Source organism: Bactrocera oleae, chromosome 3, assembly GCF_042242935.1.
Source record: "Bactrocera oleae isolate idBacOlea1 chromosome 3, idBacOlea1, whole genome shotgun sequence".
Lineage (NCBI taxonomy): Eukaryota > Metazoa > Arthropoda > Insecta > Diptera > Tephritidae > Bactrocera > Bactrocera oleae.
The window spans coordinates 2987504-3006872 of NC_091537.1; the positions used below are offsets into that span (position 1 = coordinate 2987504).

Below are 19369 nucleotides of genomic sequence, written 5' to 3' on the forward strand. Positions count from 1 at the left end.
TAAGTTTTAAGCTTCAAATGATGATCTCAAGAGCTTCGTAGCTGATAAAAGCTTAAAGCTTCAAATGATGATCTTAAAAGCCTTAAACAATTTTGTGAACTTTATGCTCCGAAAGTATAAATTTATTTCAAATATATTACATATTAAAGCTCAATTGACTTCTGTTTATAATCTGATCAAGTTTCTCACATTGTCGACGAGCGATGTTATTTGTTCTTTAGATAGTCACAACTAGGCAATCGAAAGGAACACAGCGGCAGTTGTTTGATCTTTACGAATGATCTATTTAATAGCAAAGTTATATAGATTTTAGCTACAAAATTGGGTACGCACAAAGATCTTTGATACAATGTTCTACTCGTACTGTTCTTACAATACTAAAACCTTGCAGAAAAAGTTGTCAGTTAGCAGCTACAGCTACAGATTCAATGACAGTACTTTTGACGCCACTTCCAAAATCCAAATCTGAAAGAAGAACTGCAAAGCAACCTGGAAGACATCGCTTTTTCATATTATATAATGTATACTGAGGCCCTTTTCCAAAAGTCTGCTCATATCATCTGCTGAAAAATTTTGAATGGTTACATTTTTGACTGATTCCTTTATGGCCATTAATTGCTCTTTTTTACCACTTCTAGCATATTAGAAAAATTGTTTTTAGTTTCATCTTCTCCAGTTTCTTCTCTGGATATGAGCTCAAAAATATTGAAGAAGACCCAAGCAGTTATTAAAAGCAGACACTTACATTTATTGGCTCTGAGCATGGGAAATTGACTTTCGAAAGCAGTATCTACCACTCACTCCAGCCATTTTGCGGTACGCCCCTTTCGATTTAATAGCGGATCACTTTAACGATGCGTTAAATGTTTATGCAAATGTTTGCGATAAGCGGAGCGGAATGACACCCACACACACATACACACATATGAGTACACTCGCACACATACAAAAATGATTGTGGAGCGATATCCATTAGGATATTTACCACAATTATTCCCCAAAGAGCAACAACTGGAGTTTCAGTAGTGATGCCACAGTCACTTGGGAAACGCACACATACGAGTATACATTAGCCTGTGCATTTGTAGCAAAGTACATTAGACAGACATGCCTCAAGGCAGCCCCACTGCTGCTGTTGTGGATGTGGCAAGTTGCTCCAGCAGCTCCGCGGAGTGAGCAGCGGAACAGCAGTATTGAATATGATTTGAGCGATATGTCAATAAACATGCACGCACTAGTGTGTATGTGTGTGTGTGTGTGTGTGAAAATGTACCGCTTCACCACTCATGCTTATCTAGTCAGAAGTACATATGAACACATGTAATGCCATTGAAATGAACAAGTGGTCCCAATAATTTCCTTATCACTTTAACTACGCTCGGCTCTTAGCTTATCTCGTTTGCGCGAAGTGAGGGGGCGTCTACATGCAGTGGCTGTCAAGTGCATCTGGTGGCAAGCGCAATGATTAAGGCGACACTCAGCGCTAATATCCCCGCTGTGCCGAGTGTGAATTTTCCAATTTCGATGATTCGACAAGTTTTCATTGAGAACTGCAGACGCTACGAATTGTGATGTGGAATTGATTTTCAAGTCTATTTATTGACGTCACAAATTAAATTGATTACCCAATGTTTGTACAAGTAGTAGCAATTTCGTTATCGGCATTATTTGAGAAGACACTTTCGCATTATGTAACAAGCTCAGCGCAATAAAATGGCATTTTCACCTGAGAGTATTGCAGCACGCTTAAGTTTAGTTTTGCAGTGATTTCGAGTAATTATCTTAGGAAGAAAGGGGAAAATTAACTCATGGAAACCAATCTAGTTATAGTGACATTTAGCCAAATTCAATTTTTAACAATTAAATTAAATAATTATGGAAATAATACTTCAAACTTGCCGTACAGTAATAAAGCGATGAGCTTATTTTTACTGTTTAACCAAGCATTTTAAATTTTACTTGATAGCGTGTCGTTTCAGACCTTTCACTGGAACTTTCTTCATGGAGTCTATAAGTTCGGTCTGCGATGCAGCCAAAACAATTTTATCGATTTCCATCCGATAAATTCCATCGATTTTTTTGTTTTGTTAAACTTGTAGTCTAGATTTGGTTTAAAGTTCACTTACGAGCTCTAAGTCCACTATAATAAGAAACGGTAGTAAGTTCATGAATTAGCTTTGCATAAGTTTTAATTGAACAGTTCTAGAACTTCCCGAATTATTAATACAGAGCCTGGAATTTTCAGTATACATGCAATATATATGCAAGAGGAAATTAGTTTTCGAATTGGGTTAGGGTTGGTAAATACAGCTAGTATGGAATAGAGGTACACTTAGTCAACCGATTGTTGATAATGTTTATATTTTGTCATACTCTAAAACGTTAGGAACTTTTGTTTTTGTGAACATGAGTGCCATGATCTATATTAGCTTCCCCTAACGACGATAGCTGTGAAGTCGTTAACTTTAGAAAACTCCTCAGCTATCCTGGAGTAGTTAGATCGTAATTATAAAACAATTTCTCTACAAGAAGACTTCTAATACCATGTGAGTGAGATATCATATTGCTTTTCCAAACTTAAAAATAATAGATTACCGCTCGGCGTTAGATTTCAAATTTTAATGCGGAATTTTATACTGACATTAAAGTCTAAAGAACTGTTTTCACAACATTTGCCATATATTTCTATATACCGCCATTAAGTTCGTACACCACCAGCTTACGTGAGTATAACTGTTAAATAGTCGATGGTTCAAATGTGGGTCGGTAAGTATCCCTTCGCGGCTGAGTGGTGAATGTAGAGCGTTGTTTTAAAATTTGTGTGGTGAAGTATTGTAGAGTGGTGCCATCATCTTCAACATTATTATGTAGTGACACCCAGCTCAGCTTAACATCACCACATATGTACACCGTATCCACCACTTCTGGTCGCATGTGATACCTGAATTCGAGCAGAAACTTGCCATTTAAATACACCTCGTAAACGTTTTCCATGCACACAATAGCCAAACGAAATATTTTACCCGGTAGGAATTCTGTATCTATATCCGAGCGTTCTTCTGTTGACCATGCACCATCGTACCAAGCGCAGCGTACAATTTGCGCTTTAGATATGTTTTCTTGTTTTTTAATAAAGCACGAAGCGAAATGGAAAGCGATGATTGGATGTGGCCAAAAATAAACGCCATTTTGTAAGTTTATATAAAATGACATTGGTAATAACTTGACACGTCCCTCGATTTTGAGAAAATGACCCGGCTTCATAATATTCTTCGGTAAGCTACCCACATAGGGTGCCGTAATTTCAGCCTGCCAACGCAAGTCTTTCAATACCATGGTGAATCGCCAACCTATATCTCTTCTGGTCAGCTGAGCATAACCAGATCTAGTCGAAGGCAGCGAGCCGAGGCCACTTTTGACTGTTACTTCCACAGGTCGTATTGTATCGATGCGATCGGGATACGTGGCGACCTCTGTTTGCGTCACTGAGACATCTGTGACCTCACCTATCACCACCACAGAGCTAATCAAGTGATATGGTATGCAATGTAGGTATGAGGAGAAATGGAAACCGTTCACCGATATGAGAAAGGCGGTTTCGGTGATGAGAAATTGCATGAGGAATCTGGTGCCACGTCGCAGTGTGAATGGTATTGCTGAGGTGTTCTGCTCAACTTGCCAACGCTTGTTGATCCGACTGTTACGCACGATATAATTCTGCGGTAGACGCGCATTAAGGTGCAACGCCACGTCACCGGCGGCATTATCCACTAGAAAATTGATGAAGAAACTGCAATCGTTAAAGAAATTATAACGCTTTTCTCACAAAGAAATGGAACTGCTTCGACACCTACCGTTCACAAGTTAACAGTATTTTACCAGTAACTCTAAAGCAAATACCCTCTTTGAGTATTCCAAGCTCATGCGTTCGATACACCGGCTCTAAGTCGTCTACAACATAATCGAATTCGTTCTACTAAGATTAAAAAGATGTTCAGTTATTTTATATGTGTAAATAAAAATATTTTACTTCAAGAGTCGATCGTTTCGTAAAAGTATAAGTATTTCCCATTGTAACAACAACTGACAGGCGAGCGATGAGAGAGTCGATAGAACTTCCAGTGCCATTGCAAAATGTTAAGTTTCACGAAAGGCATTGAAAATCGATTTTTATTATTAATATGAATTAATGTCAAAAAATATTGACATTTAAAGATTAGTTTTGAATATGCCTAATATTGTAATTTGTTTGAACACCAAACAGGTGAACTTGAAACCAAATTTAATATTCAATACCTTAGGCGTGAATGACAAGAACAGTTTTCCAAATCCTCGTACGAACACTCCAGCGAGAGAACAACGACCATTGACGAGACCAGCTGTATCCGTTACAATTCTATTAAGTTGACTAATACCGCCAAATAATATTTGCATTGTCTTGCAAAAGGAGAACGGTAAAAAAAGAAGTAATGAGAGATTTTCTTCTTGTCATCTTTCAGAAAACCCCAGCAGTAAACCTACGTATTCTACTTAACGAAAGAATATCCTTAGATCGATTCACCTCAGACTTTAAGGAACTTGGGATCACGCAATGGTCTGGCACCCACTTGAATATCGAATACATTTCGATAGCTATAGCTGTTTTCTTGAAAGTGGTGCATATAGAAGCAGTGGATCCACTTTCTTGGCAGCCATGTCTGTTTTAAAAATCGATACTGAAGTCTAAAGCTGTCAACGAGTCCAGTAGACTCTGCCCGCAATCTTCCTATTGCGTCTGTAACCATCCGTGAAGAAGCTCTGTACAACCACACATCCTTCGTTTGTATGATTATAGAGAGAACGTCGCCTGTTAGTAATTCGGACACGAAACAACCACAATTCGCGGGAATATCGGCGTTGCCACAATGAAAACCTAAAGAAAACGCAAACTCCCACCTACTTAGCGCTGTTTGTCGCATTTTTATGTATCTCTTAGATGTTCACTTTCCTGCCTTTGAAAAAATTGAGAACTTTAAGTTCATCTATGTATATTAAATATTTGTCTTGTATAAATATCTATCTGAGGTCTTAAAATAGGTAATCCCAACGAATTCATAACTGTTTTCGTAGGAAACCAATTTTCCTAGAGGGAAATCACGTTTCATTGCTTTTGCGCTGCTAGCACGAGTGTGATTAAATAGTGACAACTCTAAGGTATTTATGTTTTCATTTAGCAGAGACACAAACCATTACATTTTTGATTCAGTTTGTACACTCTGTTATCGTTTCCGTTATTTTCATAATTTGTTTCAACAGTGTGTTATAAAATGTGTGATTATTTATGTAATGTGAAAAGTTAATGGAACACTGTGCGTCTTAAGCATATACATTCATATATGATATGAAAATATATAATGCATAAATGATTAAAAACGATATTATTCCTTTTAAATATTCGTTAGAGTATTTTTTTTATTTTCCTCATTTAAAGCATTAATTTTTACAAAGAAAATAATACGTAAATTTTTACAATTTTCCATATTTCAGCGCATCTCAAGCAAATGCAGTTCATTTATTAGTACATAGTGTATATAAATTGGTAAATAGCATAAATATTGAGGACTAACAATTAGAAATACAACAGATATATATATATATATAGGTATATGTAGAGCATATAAGGTTTTCAATCGGTTTGTAATTTTTAAAATTTATTCTTTTTTCTTATTTTAGATTTCAGTTAGAGTAAAACATCACAAGTCCATTAAGGTAACTTTATGTTTGAAGCACGAAAATTTCAAAAATACATTATTGAATTTGAGTATATACATACATACATACATACATATGTAAGGGCTCTATACTAAACGACGCCTTCATTGACTGGCCATTCGCCTAATACATTGACTAAGTTAATTATTGTCTCAGAAAATTAATTTTGACATGAGTTAGATTTGGGAATATTTAAAAAAAAATATTGTTAATGTCTTTTATTCAAGATTCAAATAACAGTAATATCAAACACGAAAAAACTTGCAACAATTTGTGTCTTAGCAAAGTTTCATTATTTTATACAATATACTATATACTAATCTTTGATTTAGTGTAGGTGTTTCGGATTTGTCTGTTAACTAAACTACTAAACAATAGTAAAAAGAACTTTACAGAGAGATTATACAAATATACAATTGCAAAAAGCTAAAAAAAAAAACAAAACTTAAACATTAAAAAATCTATTCGCACATCCATATCAAATATGGCTTCTTCGGTTCTGCTCCGACGACACATGCTCTACACCTTTCCCATTTAGGTGCTCAGGGCCTATGAGTTACCGCAAACCGCACTGCGTTGCTTAAAAGCAATTCAGAGTTCTCATTTTAAATTGTATGCGTACGCAACCTTATTAAACACAGTCACTTTCACTTTAATACCCTTTTTTCTCAACCATACACAGCACTGTTTATTATTAATATCTGAATAGCGGATTTGTGTAAATGCGTCTCGTGCCCTTTGGCGACAAGTTAGTGAGCAGCACAACACTGCGCAATTTAATATCACCCTGTATATATACCGTATCCACCACATCCGGTTTGATGCGGTATGTGAAGTCGGTTATGAGCTTCTCATTCAAGTACACCTCGAATGCATTCTCCGCGCACACGATAGCCAAACGAAAAGTTTTGCCCGGCCGAAAGTCCGTGTCCAATTCGGAGCGTTCCTCATCCGCCCAAGCGCCATTGTACCAAGCATTTCGACACACAATCGCCTTGCCTATGGTGCCGCTCTGTTTCGAGAAGCGCGGGTTAAAGTGAAATGCGATAATCGGATGTGGCCAATAGTTTTGGCCCTTCTGTAGGTTGATGTAGAACGACTGCGGCAGCAATTTCACGCGCCCCACTATCTGCAGACAGCGTCCCACTTTGAGCGAGTCAGCCGGCAGCAGACCATAGTAAGGCAGTGGTATGCCACAAGCAATGTTTTTCATTAAGGCAATCGAACTCTTTATGCCCAGCGGTGCCCAATCCAAATTCGAACTGTCCACCTCGTCGTACGGCATAAGCGCCGTCTTATCGCCATTGGGCTGTTCATCGAAAATGTCCAGCGCTGTGCGTATTTCTTTGGGGTTAAAGCCGGGTATATGCTCCGGATAGCACTCCACCTCACCGCGCTCCATGCTCACATTCTCCACATCGCCTTTCACCTCTATCGTCGACACCGATGTGTAGGGCAAGCGATGCGCATACTTGGCGAAATGTATGCCATTCACTGAGATCAGATAATCGCTATCGGTTATGAAGATCTGTATGGCGAATTTGCTGCCGCGATGCAGTGAGAATGGCAGTGCTGATGAGACCTCTTCCTTGCCCCATACGCCTTTCGCTTTCGTGTTGCGCACGATGTAGTTTTGCGGCAGCCGTGGATTGATGTGCAGCGCGACGTCACGTGTTGAGTTCTCAATAACGAAATTTATGGAAAATCTGTAATGACATACATATGTGGGTATGAATGTAGGTTGACTGATTGCTGTTAGCGCTTGTGGTAAGTACTTACCGCTCGCAATTAAGCAAAATGCTACCGGTCACTGTGAAGCTGATGCCCTCCTTGAGGGTGCCGATCTTTTCGTTCTGGTATACGGGCAATGGTTCCACATAGTCGTAAAAGGAGCTCTGCAATTGAATAAAATAATAAATATGTGAATCCGCGTCGAAGACTTTAATTAAGTATAATTAATATGTTTTTAAGTTTAAAATCAATTGTCAACATGCATTTCGATAATTTAGAATCAGACGAAACATAACGACTAACAGAAGTAAAACAATCAATTGTTTAGTTTTCTAAGTTAAAAGAAATTATTTTATTTTCTTTTTTTTTGACATTCGCCAATAAATTTGTATTGATTTTTGTATTCTACATGGGGAATTCGAGAAATTCTGGCTACAGAATGCTCAAGCTGAATATTTTTTTTATAATTTAGTTGATATCATTTTTGTTTTTACAAGCGCTGATTTCAACTCTAGGCTACAGGCGCAATAGCTAACAAAACAGCCAATCTATCGCTGTACAGAGGTATTCCAGATTAATGAAGTTCAGGTTGAGATTGCTCAGCTACAGAACATGCCCAGCTAGATCTGCTAGATCTTCTTTAACTAATAAGAAATCGAGAATTTTGAAGAGAAGCAACCCGACTGTTTTGGTAGTTGTAGAAAGAACAGCCTATATAAAAAAGAACGCTAGGCTCATTTCCCACTAAAACCGTTTCATATTATGGTAAATTTGTTAGCAATTTGCATTCGTGAACGTGTCTATTCATGCTAGTGATGCTGACATTTTTTTCTTCCCACTTCTCAAATTACAAAACTTCCCTAAATTAATTACGCTGGTATACTTATCAATTTAATTCGACTGTTAAACTTAACTTTCGCTTAGAATCTCGGGTTGATTTGGAAGTTATGATTAGAGATAGAAATGAAAAGAGTAATATTTTGTCAACCGAGTAGATCTTTGTCATATTTAACGCTCAGAAAAGTTACTCTTAATGTCTAATCAATATTTTCTATACTAAGAACAACAGGCTGATACAACCTAAGCAACGATTAAAGAGAAGTGAAGAGAAATAAAATTCCTCAAAAAGTTACACTGCTTTTACTTTGGAAGAAACTTCAGTTCGGGCAGTCGGTACACTTTTGTAACTGATAGTTATTTATGCTTCTATATATTCCGACCAGATATTAATACATTTTTCATATTACTTCCTAAAAGGTTTTGAAGCCACATGAAATTTCTCAAAACCTACTTTCATTCTAAACGAAATGGAAAACGCCATTATATATATCAAAAAGGGTAGATACTTTAACATGGAAACCGATCAATAATTCCAACTTTTTTCACTTTTTAGGTATGTTTGTATAAAATATAAATTTTGTGTTATACCCTATTAAGTTGGCCCCGATGTTTGTAACAGCCAAAAGAAAACGTTGGAGACGTGAACTAGCCCTCACTAGTTTTTTAGATATTAGTCTGAAATTTTGTACACATCTCTTTCTCACCAATAAGCTGCTCATTTGTCGGAATCGACGATATCAGACAACTATAGCATATAGCTGTCATATAAACTGAACAATCGGAATCAAGTCTTCTGCATTTGACGCGTTAACTTTAAGAAATTTCGCAGACATTATTATCCAAGGCATCGCTATAATTTCTGAAGAAATTGTACACATCGCACAACTATAGCATGTAGTTGCCATACAAACTGAAAGATCCAAAACAGAATAAAGATCTTTCTACATCTTTTTATGCTAAACAACAATGCACATGTGAAGGGTGTTATAGCTTCGGTGCAGCCGAAGTTAATATTTTTTCTTGTTTTCATAATAAGTAAATGAAATATATTCGATTTATTAAAAAACTCAAGTGACAGATTTCGGCACTCGCCGACAGTACGTGAATAATGAACGAAGTCAAAAACAATTCATCAGCGTACAAAAATTTCGGTCTGACCCTGTAGACACCCAATTTGGTGTGTCAATTACTTTGTGTTATATATACATAAATGTGTACGAATCTGTGTAAATATGTATGTACTATGTACATTCAATTGTTTTTGTACTCTTTGTGTCAATGTTTTGCAACTTTTTATAATAAATACTAACACCACACAATGGCATACCTTTATTTGGGTGTATGTATGTATGTAAACATCTAAATATATTCATAATAACAACAACTGTAATTTAATGAAGCGTCTGCGGGCATTCCATGTATAAATATGTGTTTTGGGAAATTTTACTAACACGCTAATGTTAACTAATTGAACTTTTGTTAATAGACAGCCGGTGCAAAAACAAAATACAAAAAGGTGTATACATGTATGAATGTATGTATTTATATATGAATACATATAGATTGAAACGTTGTGGAAAATGACAAATGATTATTATATATAATTGTGGAATTATTTAGTGCCTCAAATATTGATTAGAAATGTGTTCTTTTGAATGTATAGCAATACACATAAATGTAAACACATACAGGATTATTATCAAAATAACATTATTTAATTAAAGAAAATTTTATCGTCATCAAAATTCTGGTGGAACAAGAAAAAATGTTAACCTCGGTTGCACCGAAGCTATAATACCCTTCACAAATACAAAAAATGCTTTCGAAGAACTAGATTTCGATTTGTATGACAGCTATATGCTATAGTGTTTCGATCTGAACAATTTCTTCGGTGATTCGATTATTGCTTTAGATAATAATTCGTTCTAAATTTCATGAAGATATCTCGTCAAATAAAAAAGTTTTCCATACAAGAACTTGATTCCGATTGTTCAGTTTGTATGACAGCTATATGCTATAGTCGTCCGATATCGGCCATTCATACAAATAAGCAGTTTCTTGGTGAGAAAAGGTTATATGCTAAGTTTAAGACCGATATCTCAAAAACTGAGAGACTAGTTCGCATATATACAGACGTATATAATATAATATTATATTTTATAGGGTCTCCGACGTTTCCTTCTGGGTGTTACAAACTTCATGGCAAACTTAATATACCCTCTTTAGGGTATAAAAACACAATAAAGCTTTTGGGTGCGGTCAAAATGTGATTACAAAAATACTGCGTCTTGATACAAAGGCTCATTATCACGTTATATACTTGTACATATGTATATATAGAAATACAGATATGGATGTACATATGTATATGCATGTTCGTGTGATTAGCATACAAATTGTTCAATTTGTCAATCAAATTATAATATTAACAAGACTTATACGAAAATATTATTTATACATATGTACATATGTATTTAAATCGTTAATTTGTGTACATTACTTTTCTATACAAGGTGCTTAAATAAAATGGTGTTTCGACAATATTTGTATGAACTGACTGCGAATTTGGTCAAAATAATGGAGTGGCTTTGAGAAAAAAAAATTAAAAAAAAGATAGGTTATGTTGAATATGGAAGAGTATTTTTCATAACAGAATATAAGTGACACCGCGGAGAGTTTTGAGATATATTGGCAATTTACTGTCACATTGTCAATTTATCACAATATTATTGATTGAGAAACACTTGTATTTAATAAAATCTTAAGCTCTCCATGCTAAGCATTGCCAATTCCGGAGTAAATGCTGTTCAACAGCTGCAAGTTTTGCATCTAACATGCCAACAAACTTTGAACTCTGAATCGTCGCTGAATAACCGCTAACTCAGAAAGTGTAAGAGGTAAAAATATCGACAAATGTTGCCTGAGCTACAGCCTTACGGCGCATAACACCCTGTTATGAAATCTTATAGCGTCAAAATATATTTATAGTACACACGCTAATATGCATAGTTTGCATACTAGCCGACGTTTAATAGAACTTGAATATAAGTTTTCGTGCAATTATGCGAGAATTCTACACTTCGACAGTATTTTAAATAAATATTTCGTTTGTTTAAAGTCATAATTAATTAATGAAATTTTTAATTTTCGCTTTTTACTACAATATTTTAAATGATATTTTCGTCTTCGAGCGAAGCAAAAAAAAAAAAATCATAAATAATTAAATTTTCTTAATTGTATGGCGGAATTAAACTAAATGGGGTCAATACCGAGTCATGGAAATAGAGGTAAAAGCAATTAAACAGGAATGAGTCAACTTAGTATATAAATATATAATATATAACAGTCAATATACAATAAAATAACTTAAGAATTGCATATCAAATTCACACACTTTTGTATGTACATGTTTGCTTTTGCAAATTAGCATTCAAACACAATTGCTTCAAAACCAACAACATTTACATATATACCTACAACTCTTATTAACCCAGCGCAATGTCATTGCGAGAAATATCATTTAATTCATATGTATGTGTATATTTATTTAATTTCAGTATTATATTTTGCATTCATTTTATTATTAACCGCTAATGCCGTCATTTCGGCATAACGCAGCTCGACTGACAGCGCACACGTACTCTTTTATTTATGTGCTGTGAACAGTGTGAAGAATATTAATAAGAACGCTTTGCAAGGTAGGATAATAAAACAAAGTATGAAAATGCTGCTGAATGAAATCTAGCGCTACATGGCGCACTATGTACACAGATAAGTTGTACATTGGGCTGCCAGGGCGTATACTGAACTGCAGCAATTTTGTCAGAAAACAATAAGAGAGAATGGCCGGTGTTCATGAGGCAGTGTAACATATACTGTAGAGTTAAAAATTATATATAACTAATAGATCTTGCAATAATTAAAGAGCACCAACGATGTATTCTGAAATCTATACAAAGCTATTTTTTATAAAATAATAATATTTTACCATGAAATTAAAGGCTATTTCACTAGATGAGCATATTTCTATAAGAGTGGAGTACTGAACCTAAAATCGTTTAGTTACTAGCGAACTCAGCAACAAAATTGATTTGTTAATTGCATTGCAATAACTGTAATCGCAGCCTTTGAGCTCTGCTAATGTTTATATAGCTATACCTGACTTTTGATTACAGCAGCAGCTTAAATCAACCGCAATTAGGGTAAGTCAGCTTGCCTCGATGCTGTTGTTCTCCTTTCGCATACCTGACTTTTTTGCGGACTAACACAATCAACCTAACCTATATGTCGGTTACTATTATAAAAATCTGTGACATGGAACCTAATTATTACTATAAATGCAGTTAGTTGAAAAGTTTTAATTACGTGCAACTCTTTTGCCGGCTGTTGAGACAAAAATAAGTGTCTGCAATTATAATACTTTCTCTCTACTCATCAGCATGCAATCAAAACATTATAGATAATAAGCATGTGGTTGAACAACAGAGTTTGCAGCAGCACTTGTTGTTGCTGACACTAATAAAGTATAGCGTATACTCATATTTGCGGCTTACCTCATTTAAACCATGTGTGTCGTTCGACTTACAACAGCCGAAAAGGCAATCGAAGATGCCGCGAAAGCACATTTTACAGTTTACTAAAATTATAATTTTTTTTTTTGTTTTTTTGTTTTTGCTTTTGTGTGTAAACGATTATTTTTGGTTAGTTGTGGAAGCTAAAACACTAATTTACTTAGGCTTAGGAACTTAAAAGCAGAACAGCTGCATAAAATCATCGAGGTGAAGGACTTTCTAAATATTGATATTTATGCACGTGTGCTGACATTCAGTTGGGAGTGTGAGTATAACCGTAATTTTTATATTATTTTGATTTTCAAACGCAACCAAGTGGCTTGTGTGAGCAGTTTGAAGACGATACCAACCCGATATATTTATTTATGCGCTTTTGGTAACACTGTTTGTGTTTATGGAGTGCTGATTTTATTTTTATATTTTTTTTTTATTTTGTATCATGCGTCAATAAATGTTAAATAAACTTTGCTACTAAATATCACGCAATGTACATATGTATGTATATGCTTTGTTGTTCTTAGTGTGTCATCACTTTGGGGTCATGTGGTACTTTCCCTTCAAGGTTTTGCTACGTTGCTCTAAATATCATTTAACAACTTTTCTTTTCAAGCTAAAGCGATTTCAATGCGCTCGACAATCACAACTTGCCAAATATTCTGAAAATTCACAAGCGCTTGGCGTTGCATGAATCACAACATCGTGATTTGCCGGCTTTCAAGCGACTCTCACGTACAACAATAAATTTCTTCACTTTCTGCTTTGCAATGTTATTCTAACCTATTGGACTGGCTGCCTTGCTTGATCTTGGCATTAATGTTTGTTTTTTTTTTTTGTTTTTCGTTTTGCTTATTTTATCAGTTGTTGTTGTTGCTGCAAACGCTGTGCTGCGTATATACTTTATAGCGCGTTAATAAAGTTATCGAACGTTTGCGTTAGTCATTCACTCGGTTTTGTTTATCTTCCACTTGTTAAAATCAACAAATTGAAGCAACAATATTGTTGTTGTTACTGTTCTACAGCTGTTTCGCGCAAACGCTATAAATAAATTTGCGTTTTTTTATTGATTTCATTTCACTCTCTTTGGCAATATTTGATTTACTTTGTAATATTTAGTGAGAAGGCGTGGTTTCAATTTAAAACACTGTACACATACAAACATGCATATGTATATATAATATATGTAAAGATTTAATACGAAAATTTCTAACTACGTGCTGCAAAAGTTTGAAAAATTTAGCTACGACTTAAAAGCCTTTTTTCATTGAATCACAGCCTCGCCGCGTGCTCGAGCCGCATTTTCTATGAGTTGCGTTGAGTTTCGCGTTCACCTTCCACCGAGTTCTAACAAGTTTGGCTACGAAATTGTCAGCATCGAAAAAAATCGATTGCCATTTTGTTGGTTGGCATGCGACGCCTCAGCGTTTATTTTTGTTTTACAAATGCGCTTTTATTCGCAAATCGTTTCGCATTACAAAATTCTATTGTGAGTTTTCTAAAATTCACTAATACGCGTAAATATTTTTTAATGGTTTGCTACTATAAAATTCGTCTAATTGTCGACAAAGTTCTTGTTGTGTTTTTCGCCAGTTTTATTGTTGTTATTGTTGTTGATTTCATGCTTTCCATGCTTTTACGACATGTTTTGCCGTACAAATACGCGACTTGACTGAAGATAATCGTTTGGTTGAACATTGAGAAGCTCCCATGTGGAGCGGCTGTTCAATTGAATGTTTGTATGTTTGTATGTATGTATGTATATGTGCAGCGCCAATAATAAGCACAAAGGTGTAGCACCGTAGCAATGAGACTAAAAGCTGTTAGGCAGCATGAAAAGCTTCACTTATTCAGATCTCTTACTTCGAGCAAGCGACGTTGTTATTTGCAATTACACATACATACACACACGCGCAAGTGGAGTGCTAGGTAAGTGGAACAACCCCTACCAGTGCAGTGAGACATTTGAAATACGAGTCATACAGATATCATGATACCCTACTTTAAGCATCATCAAGATTTGTGTAAGCCATTTGAACATTGGAACCAAAACAGCTGTTTAGGACTTCTTCTACAGTCGAAATGCAGAGATTTTTCATTTCTAGTGTCAGACTACCAAGTGTGTTTAAGACAAAGAAGCGTGTATCCATAGTAGTACATCAGTCATGCAAAAGTTTTTAAGGCTATTAATTATCGAAAAACTTCAAGTTGTTGATCACATTAGCGTTTTCTGCTCAGGTTAACTTTTCTCGAGTAATGAATACAAAGAAGTACCAAAAGAAGTAACAATTGAAAACGCTAGCCAGCTATATGAATATCATACATGGCGATGATGAAAATTTTGTTGACTATTTTTGTAGACTTTCCAACAAAATTGAATATTTCACGAAGAACTTACTTGTAAAAGTTAATTTTTTTCAATCACCAAAAATTTTTTAAATTACGATTTTTCTGTTAACCATTACTTACTAAATTGTTTTTTATATTGTATTATATTATATTTTATATTTGTATTTTATATTATATTATAACTAATTTGTTTTCGAATACCCGATGTAGCTTTAAAACTATTGCATATGCTAATGAGTGCATGTACTCGCTATTGTTTTGATTCTAATTTCTAATTTTCTCATGCCTTATAGAGCTATTGAGCGCACACACTTGTATCAGAGAATGTTCATTAACATTCTCTGCTTGTATGTATTAAACAAAATGTTTTTAAATATATCTGAGATAACTACATACATATGTATGTATATGTGTGGTCTAATTTATTCTGGACGCTCTCAGCGAGCTATTGCTTTACAGCGCTCACTGTACATTCGAGGTGTGTTTGCAGGTGTGTTTGCTGGCATGACTGTGTAGAATTCATGTGTAAACTGTTGTTGTACTTGCTGATAACAAAGCTTTTCAGACTTCACTTTGTTTTGCGCGGTCTACTCACAAAGTCATGTTGTGACCCTGTTGGCGTCTTCTGCTTATCAGCCTGCTGCGTCTTCTTTCCTTTTGCAATCACTTGAAGTGAAAGCAACAACAAAACTAGAGTGTTATGGTAAATGGGTGGCACTTAATCAACAAGTGTCAAAGGTCAGGGTTTGTGTCTATCTTTCCTTTTTTCGAAGGATTTATAAAAATACATACTTATATACAGTATAAACGGAAGTATACCAGTGTTATCAGAACTGTGTTTTCTATTGCCGTTGAAAAATAACTAATTGACAGTATACACCTGCGAATATAAAATACTGAGAAGGCGCAAATCGAATTCTGTATGATGCTCGATTGAACGGCTAACGGCTTCTCATGCTGGTATGTTCTCTGTATACACGAATCCGTTAACAAAAGGAACTACAGTTATTCTCTATTGTTGGTTTCTTGCAATACTCTCCTAAAAGTATGTTAAGTGCATTAGTATATGCATTGCATAAAACACAAAAAAAAAATATTGAAAATATATATTTTATAAAAAATATGGCAAAATGTTTACAGTATTGTACACAGGTAAGAAATTCTAATATAATACTTATTTTCCTTTAACTCGTTGATTTTATTGCAGTTTCAATTATTAATTCAAAATAAAAATTTACGACTCGCTCTCTCTGAATTTAAATTTGTTTGTTTTATATGGCAACACCATTACGAAGAAAAACAACAAAAGAGAAATCGATAATATGACGTTTGTCACACCACTAGAGAAAAACGTAGAACAAACAAAAACAAAAAATGTAAAAATCATATGGGTGTCAAAAAACTGAAAGTTTATTAATGCTAGAGGGGAGGGGTATTTGAAAATCACCTAAAAATGAGTAATTCGGGTACAACTACGTAATTCAAAGTACGTAAACAAGCTTGCTGATGAGATAACTGTTTTTTTTTAACCTGGCTGCATTTGATTATACTAAGAAATTCATAAATATAATGTACATACATCTATTTCATCACCACTGAGCACTTCAATGTCATCAAAATTATCCACCATCTCATAGTCCCGGTGTCCGCCATCCATCGAATCTTGCCCTGCTAAGGACCGGCGTTGCACCGCAAAAGTATCAATGGCCTCATAAGCTTCGGCAGATGCCTCGATAGCGGCAAAATCGATGCCCCGTCGATGCATTTCTTTTTTAACTAATTCGATTGTATGATCTACGTAATTGGCACTAGTCAACGGTATACGCACACGACGTAATATCTCGTACACAACTCGCACTGATAATGCGTGTCTGTTGGCTAACTCTTGCAGCCAGATAGCGCGACAATTTCGTCGAAATTCAACTTGATTACGCTTGGCACGCAGATACTGGAAACTTCTACTTGCACTTAAACCGTAACGCACAAATGCATCCGCGAATTCACAGAACTGCTCTAGTGCACTGCACACACAAAATGCCAGTGCGGCCATAATGGAAGTTGTGCTTTAAACTGTCGTTTTTGTTTTTTAGCTCTTGCTCACTGTTCCTACTCAATCCTCAGTCTCCTCGCTCTCATGCCGAGCAGCCCGTTCATTAATTTTCGCTTAGCTCACCTCTGCTCAACATCTTTATTTTTGCTTACACGTTGTTTATCAGATTCTGTTTTGTTTTTGCTTTACGTTGAGCAAAAGTTGGACCCTCTGTTGTCAATCTCTAAGTTACACGTATGAGCGCCAATGGGGGTGATGAGGTGTTTGCACTGCTATACGCGTGTATGTGTATATGTATGTGTGGTTTTGCGTTATGTTCAGCTTGAACTTGTGCGACTGACTAAAATTAATATTAGTCGAATTTGTTTACCCTGCTTTGGTCAATTCAAAGACGTCTCCTCCCAACGTGCTATGGTTTATTATCGATAATATGTTATCTGTGCTATTGCACTATCATATTTTAAATATTCGGACGTACATGCATACATACAAATGTAGTATGTACTTATCAATTTTTAGAAATGGCTATGTAATAAAAGACACTTTCTTGATAATAATTTTAGGACATAAAATAACAACTAGTACTAGATTATGAAATATTATTTATTTATGATGCAGTCCATACAAATTGTTCGCTTTTAGCCTTAAGAATCGTAAGAAACTAATATTTGATGACAAATATTTTAATATGCAACAAATATTTTTTCACACAAATTTACGTTACTGATAAAACATATGTACATATGTACATATAAAATAGTCTATCTAATTTCATTTTTAGCTGAATATTGCATATAATTTTTACCCACTTCGTACTCACCATGTTCTCATCATCGGCATCTGAGCCACTGCTCGATTTACATTTCTTATAGCAGGGCATTTTCAGCTTCGTTCGTGATTTATTATTGTTGTTAGCACAAATGGCTTTTATCAAACTCTCGCATAAACTTGTACTCTTTTTTTAGTTTTTTCCTTTCTCCGCTAACACGATTTATTTATTTTTATTTTTTTTTAATAGCGAAAACGTCACTTTGGTTATCTCTGCAAAAACAAACCGATATCAAAATAACACTAATGACTAATTCAAATATATGTATGTATATAATTATTTGCTATGTGCGAACGCGAGGTGATCGTAACCCACACTATCGCACTTTGTTGTTACAATTTTGTGGTTGATCGTTGCACCGATGCGAACTTTTAAATTTACGGCACTTATGTTACGGAGTTGTGGAAAAGGTAAGTAATATAGCAGTCATTTTTGTTTTTTTTCTTCGTTTGCATGCGCTAATAAATTCGCAACTGCAAAGGCGAATGTGGCGAAAAATATTTATTATATATTTTTTTTTTGCTTTAATGTTTATATAGCGGTTTACTGCCTGCAGTTAAGATTTAATTTATAAGCCAAAGGTGCTAAAAAGCTTAGCCCTTACACATGCACTAATGCTGTTACAAATATTTTAATATACTTGTATACATATTGGAATATGTTGCGACCGATTTACTTTGGACGTCTTTTCGCGACGATTCATTCTTGCAGACTATTTGGATGGTCTCTTTTGCTTGAAAAATTCATGAACAATTTCTTACATATTAATTTGCAATAAACCTACTACATACAGACAGGCATACATACATATGTTGTATTCAATTGTATTTATGCACATACTTAGATGTATGGCGGAAGCGTCATTTAAGAAAAATGTTTTTGTGTTCATTTATTATTTTTTTGGGCGTGATTGAATATTTTTGGCTAATTTCACTTGCTCACGCAGTGTTTTTGGTGTTTTTTTATATAATTCATGGTAAAATTGTTGTTTGGTTGTTGCGTGACATGCGTGGTTGGGAAATACCGATAAATGTGCGCTGATAAGCTAGTATATACCAACTTTTGTGTAGAGGTAAATACTTACAGTCATATACGAGTACATACACAGGAGCACATACTGCTTACTTTCATAAATACGTTTAAAATTTTATACTATTAATTAATTTTTTTTTTAATTAAAAAAAAAAAATTTTCTTGTTGTTTTTTTTTTAATTTTTAGAAGTAATTTCGATTTTTAATGAAACAATTTAAAAA

The 19369-nt window shown here is 35.0% G+C and overlaps 2 protein-coding genes across 4 annotated transcripts; both read right to left on the minus strand.

The window, feature by feature from the left end:
- Positions 1-2146: 2146 nt before the first annotated feature.
- Positions 2147-4174, minus strand: LOC106621442 (galectin-4). Its single transcript, XM_014240318.3, has 3 exons — positions 4031-4174; positions 3855-3973; positions 2147-3790 (listed from the first exon to the last, which is right to left on the minus strand). The coding sequence occupies exons 1-3, from the start codon at positions 4070-4072 to the stop codon at positions 2737-2739; spliced, it is 1215 nt and encodes a 404-aa protein (XP_014095793.2). The 5' UTR covers positions 4073-4174; the 3' UTR covers positions 2147-2736.
- Positions 4175-5502: 1328 nt separating this feature from the next.
- LOC106621445 (galectin-4) lies at positions 5503-18826 on the minus strand. 3 transcript variants are annotated; one of them, XM_014240322.3, is made up of 3 exons: positions 18107-18826; positions 7531-7646; positions 5503-7457 (listed from the first exon to the last, which is right to left on the minus strand). In XM_014240322.3, exons 1-3 carry the CDS (start codon positions 18164-18166, stop codon positions 6446-6448), a joined length of 1188 nt encoding a protein of 395 aa, XP_014095797.1. In that variant the 5' UTR covers positions 18167-18826; the 3' UTR covers positions 5503-6445. The 3 variants fall into 3 exon arrangements, with proteins under 3 accessions (XP_014095797.1, XP_069963368.1, XP_014095796.1); XM_070107267.1 differs by lacking the exon at positions 18107-18826 and adding an exon at positions 16816-17674; XM_014240321.3 differs by lacking the exon at positions 18107-18826 and adding an exon at positions 12876-14566.
- Between the last annotated feature and the right edge of the window lie 543 nt (positions 18827-19369).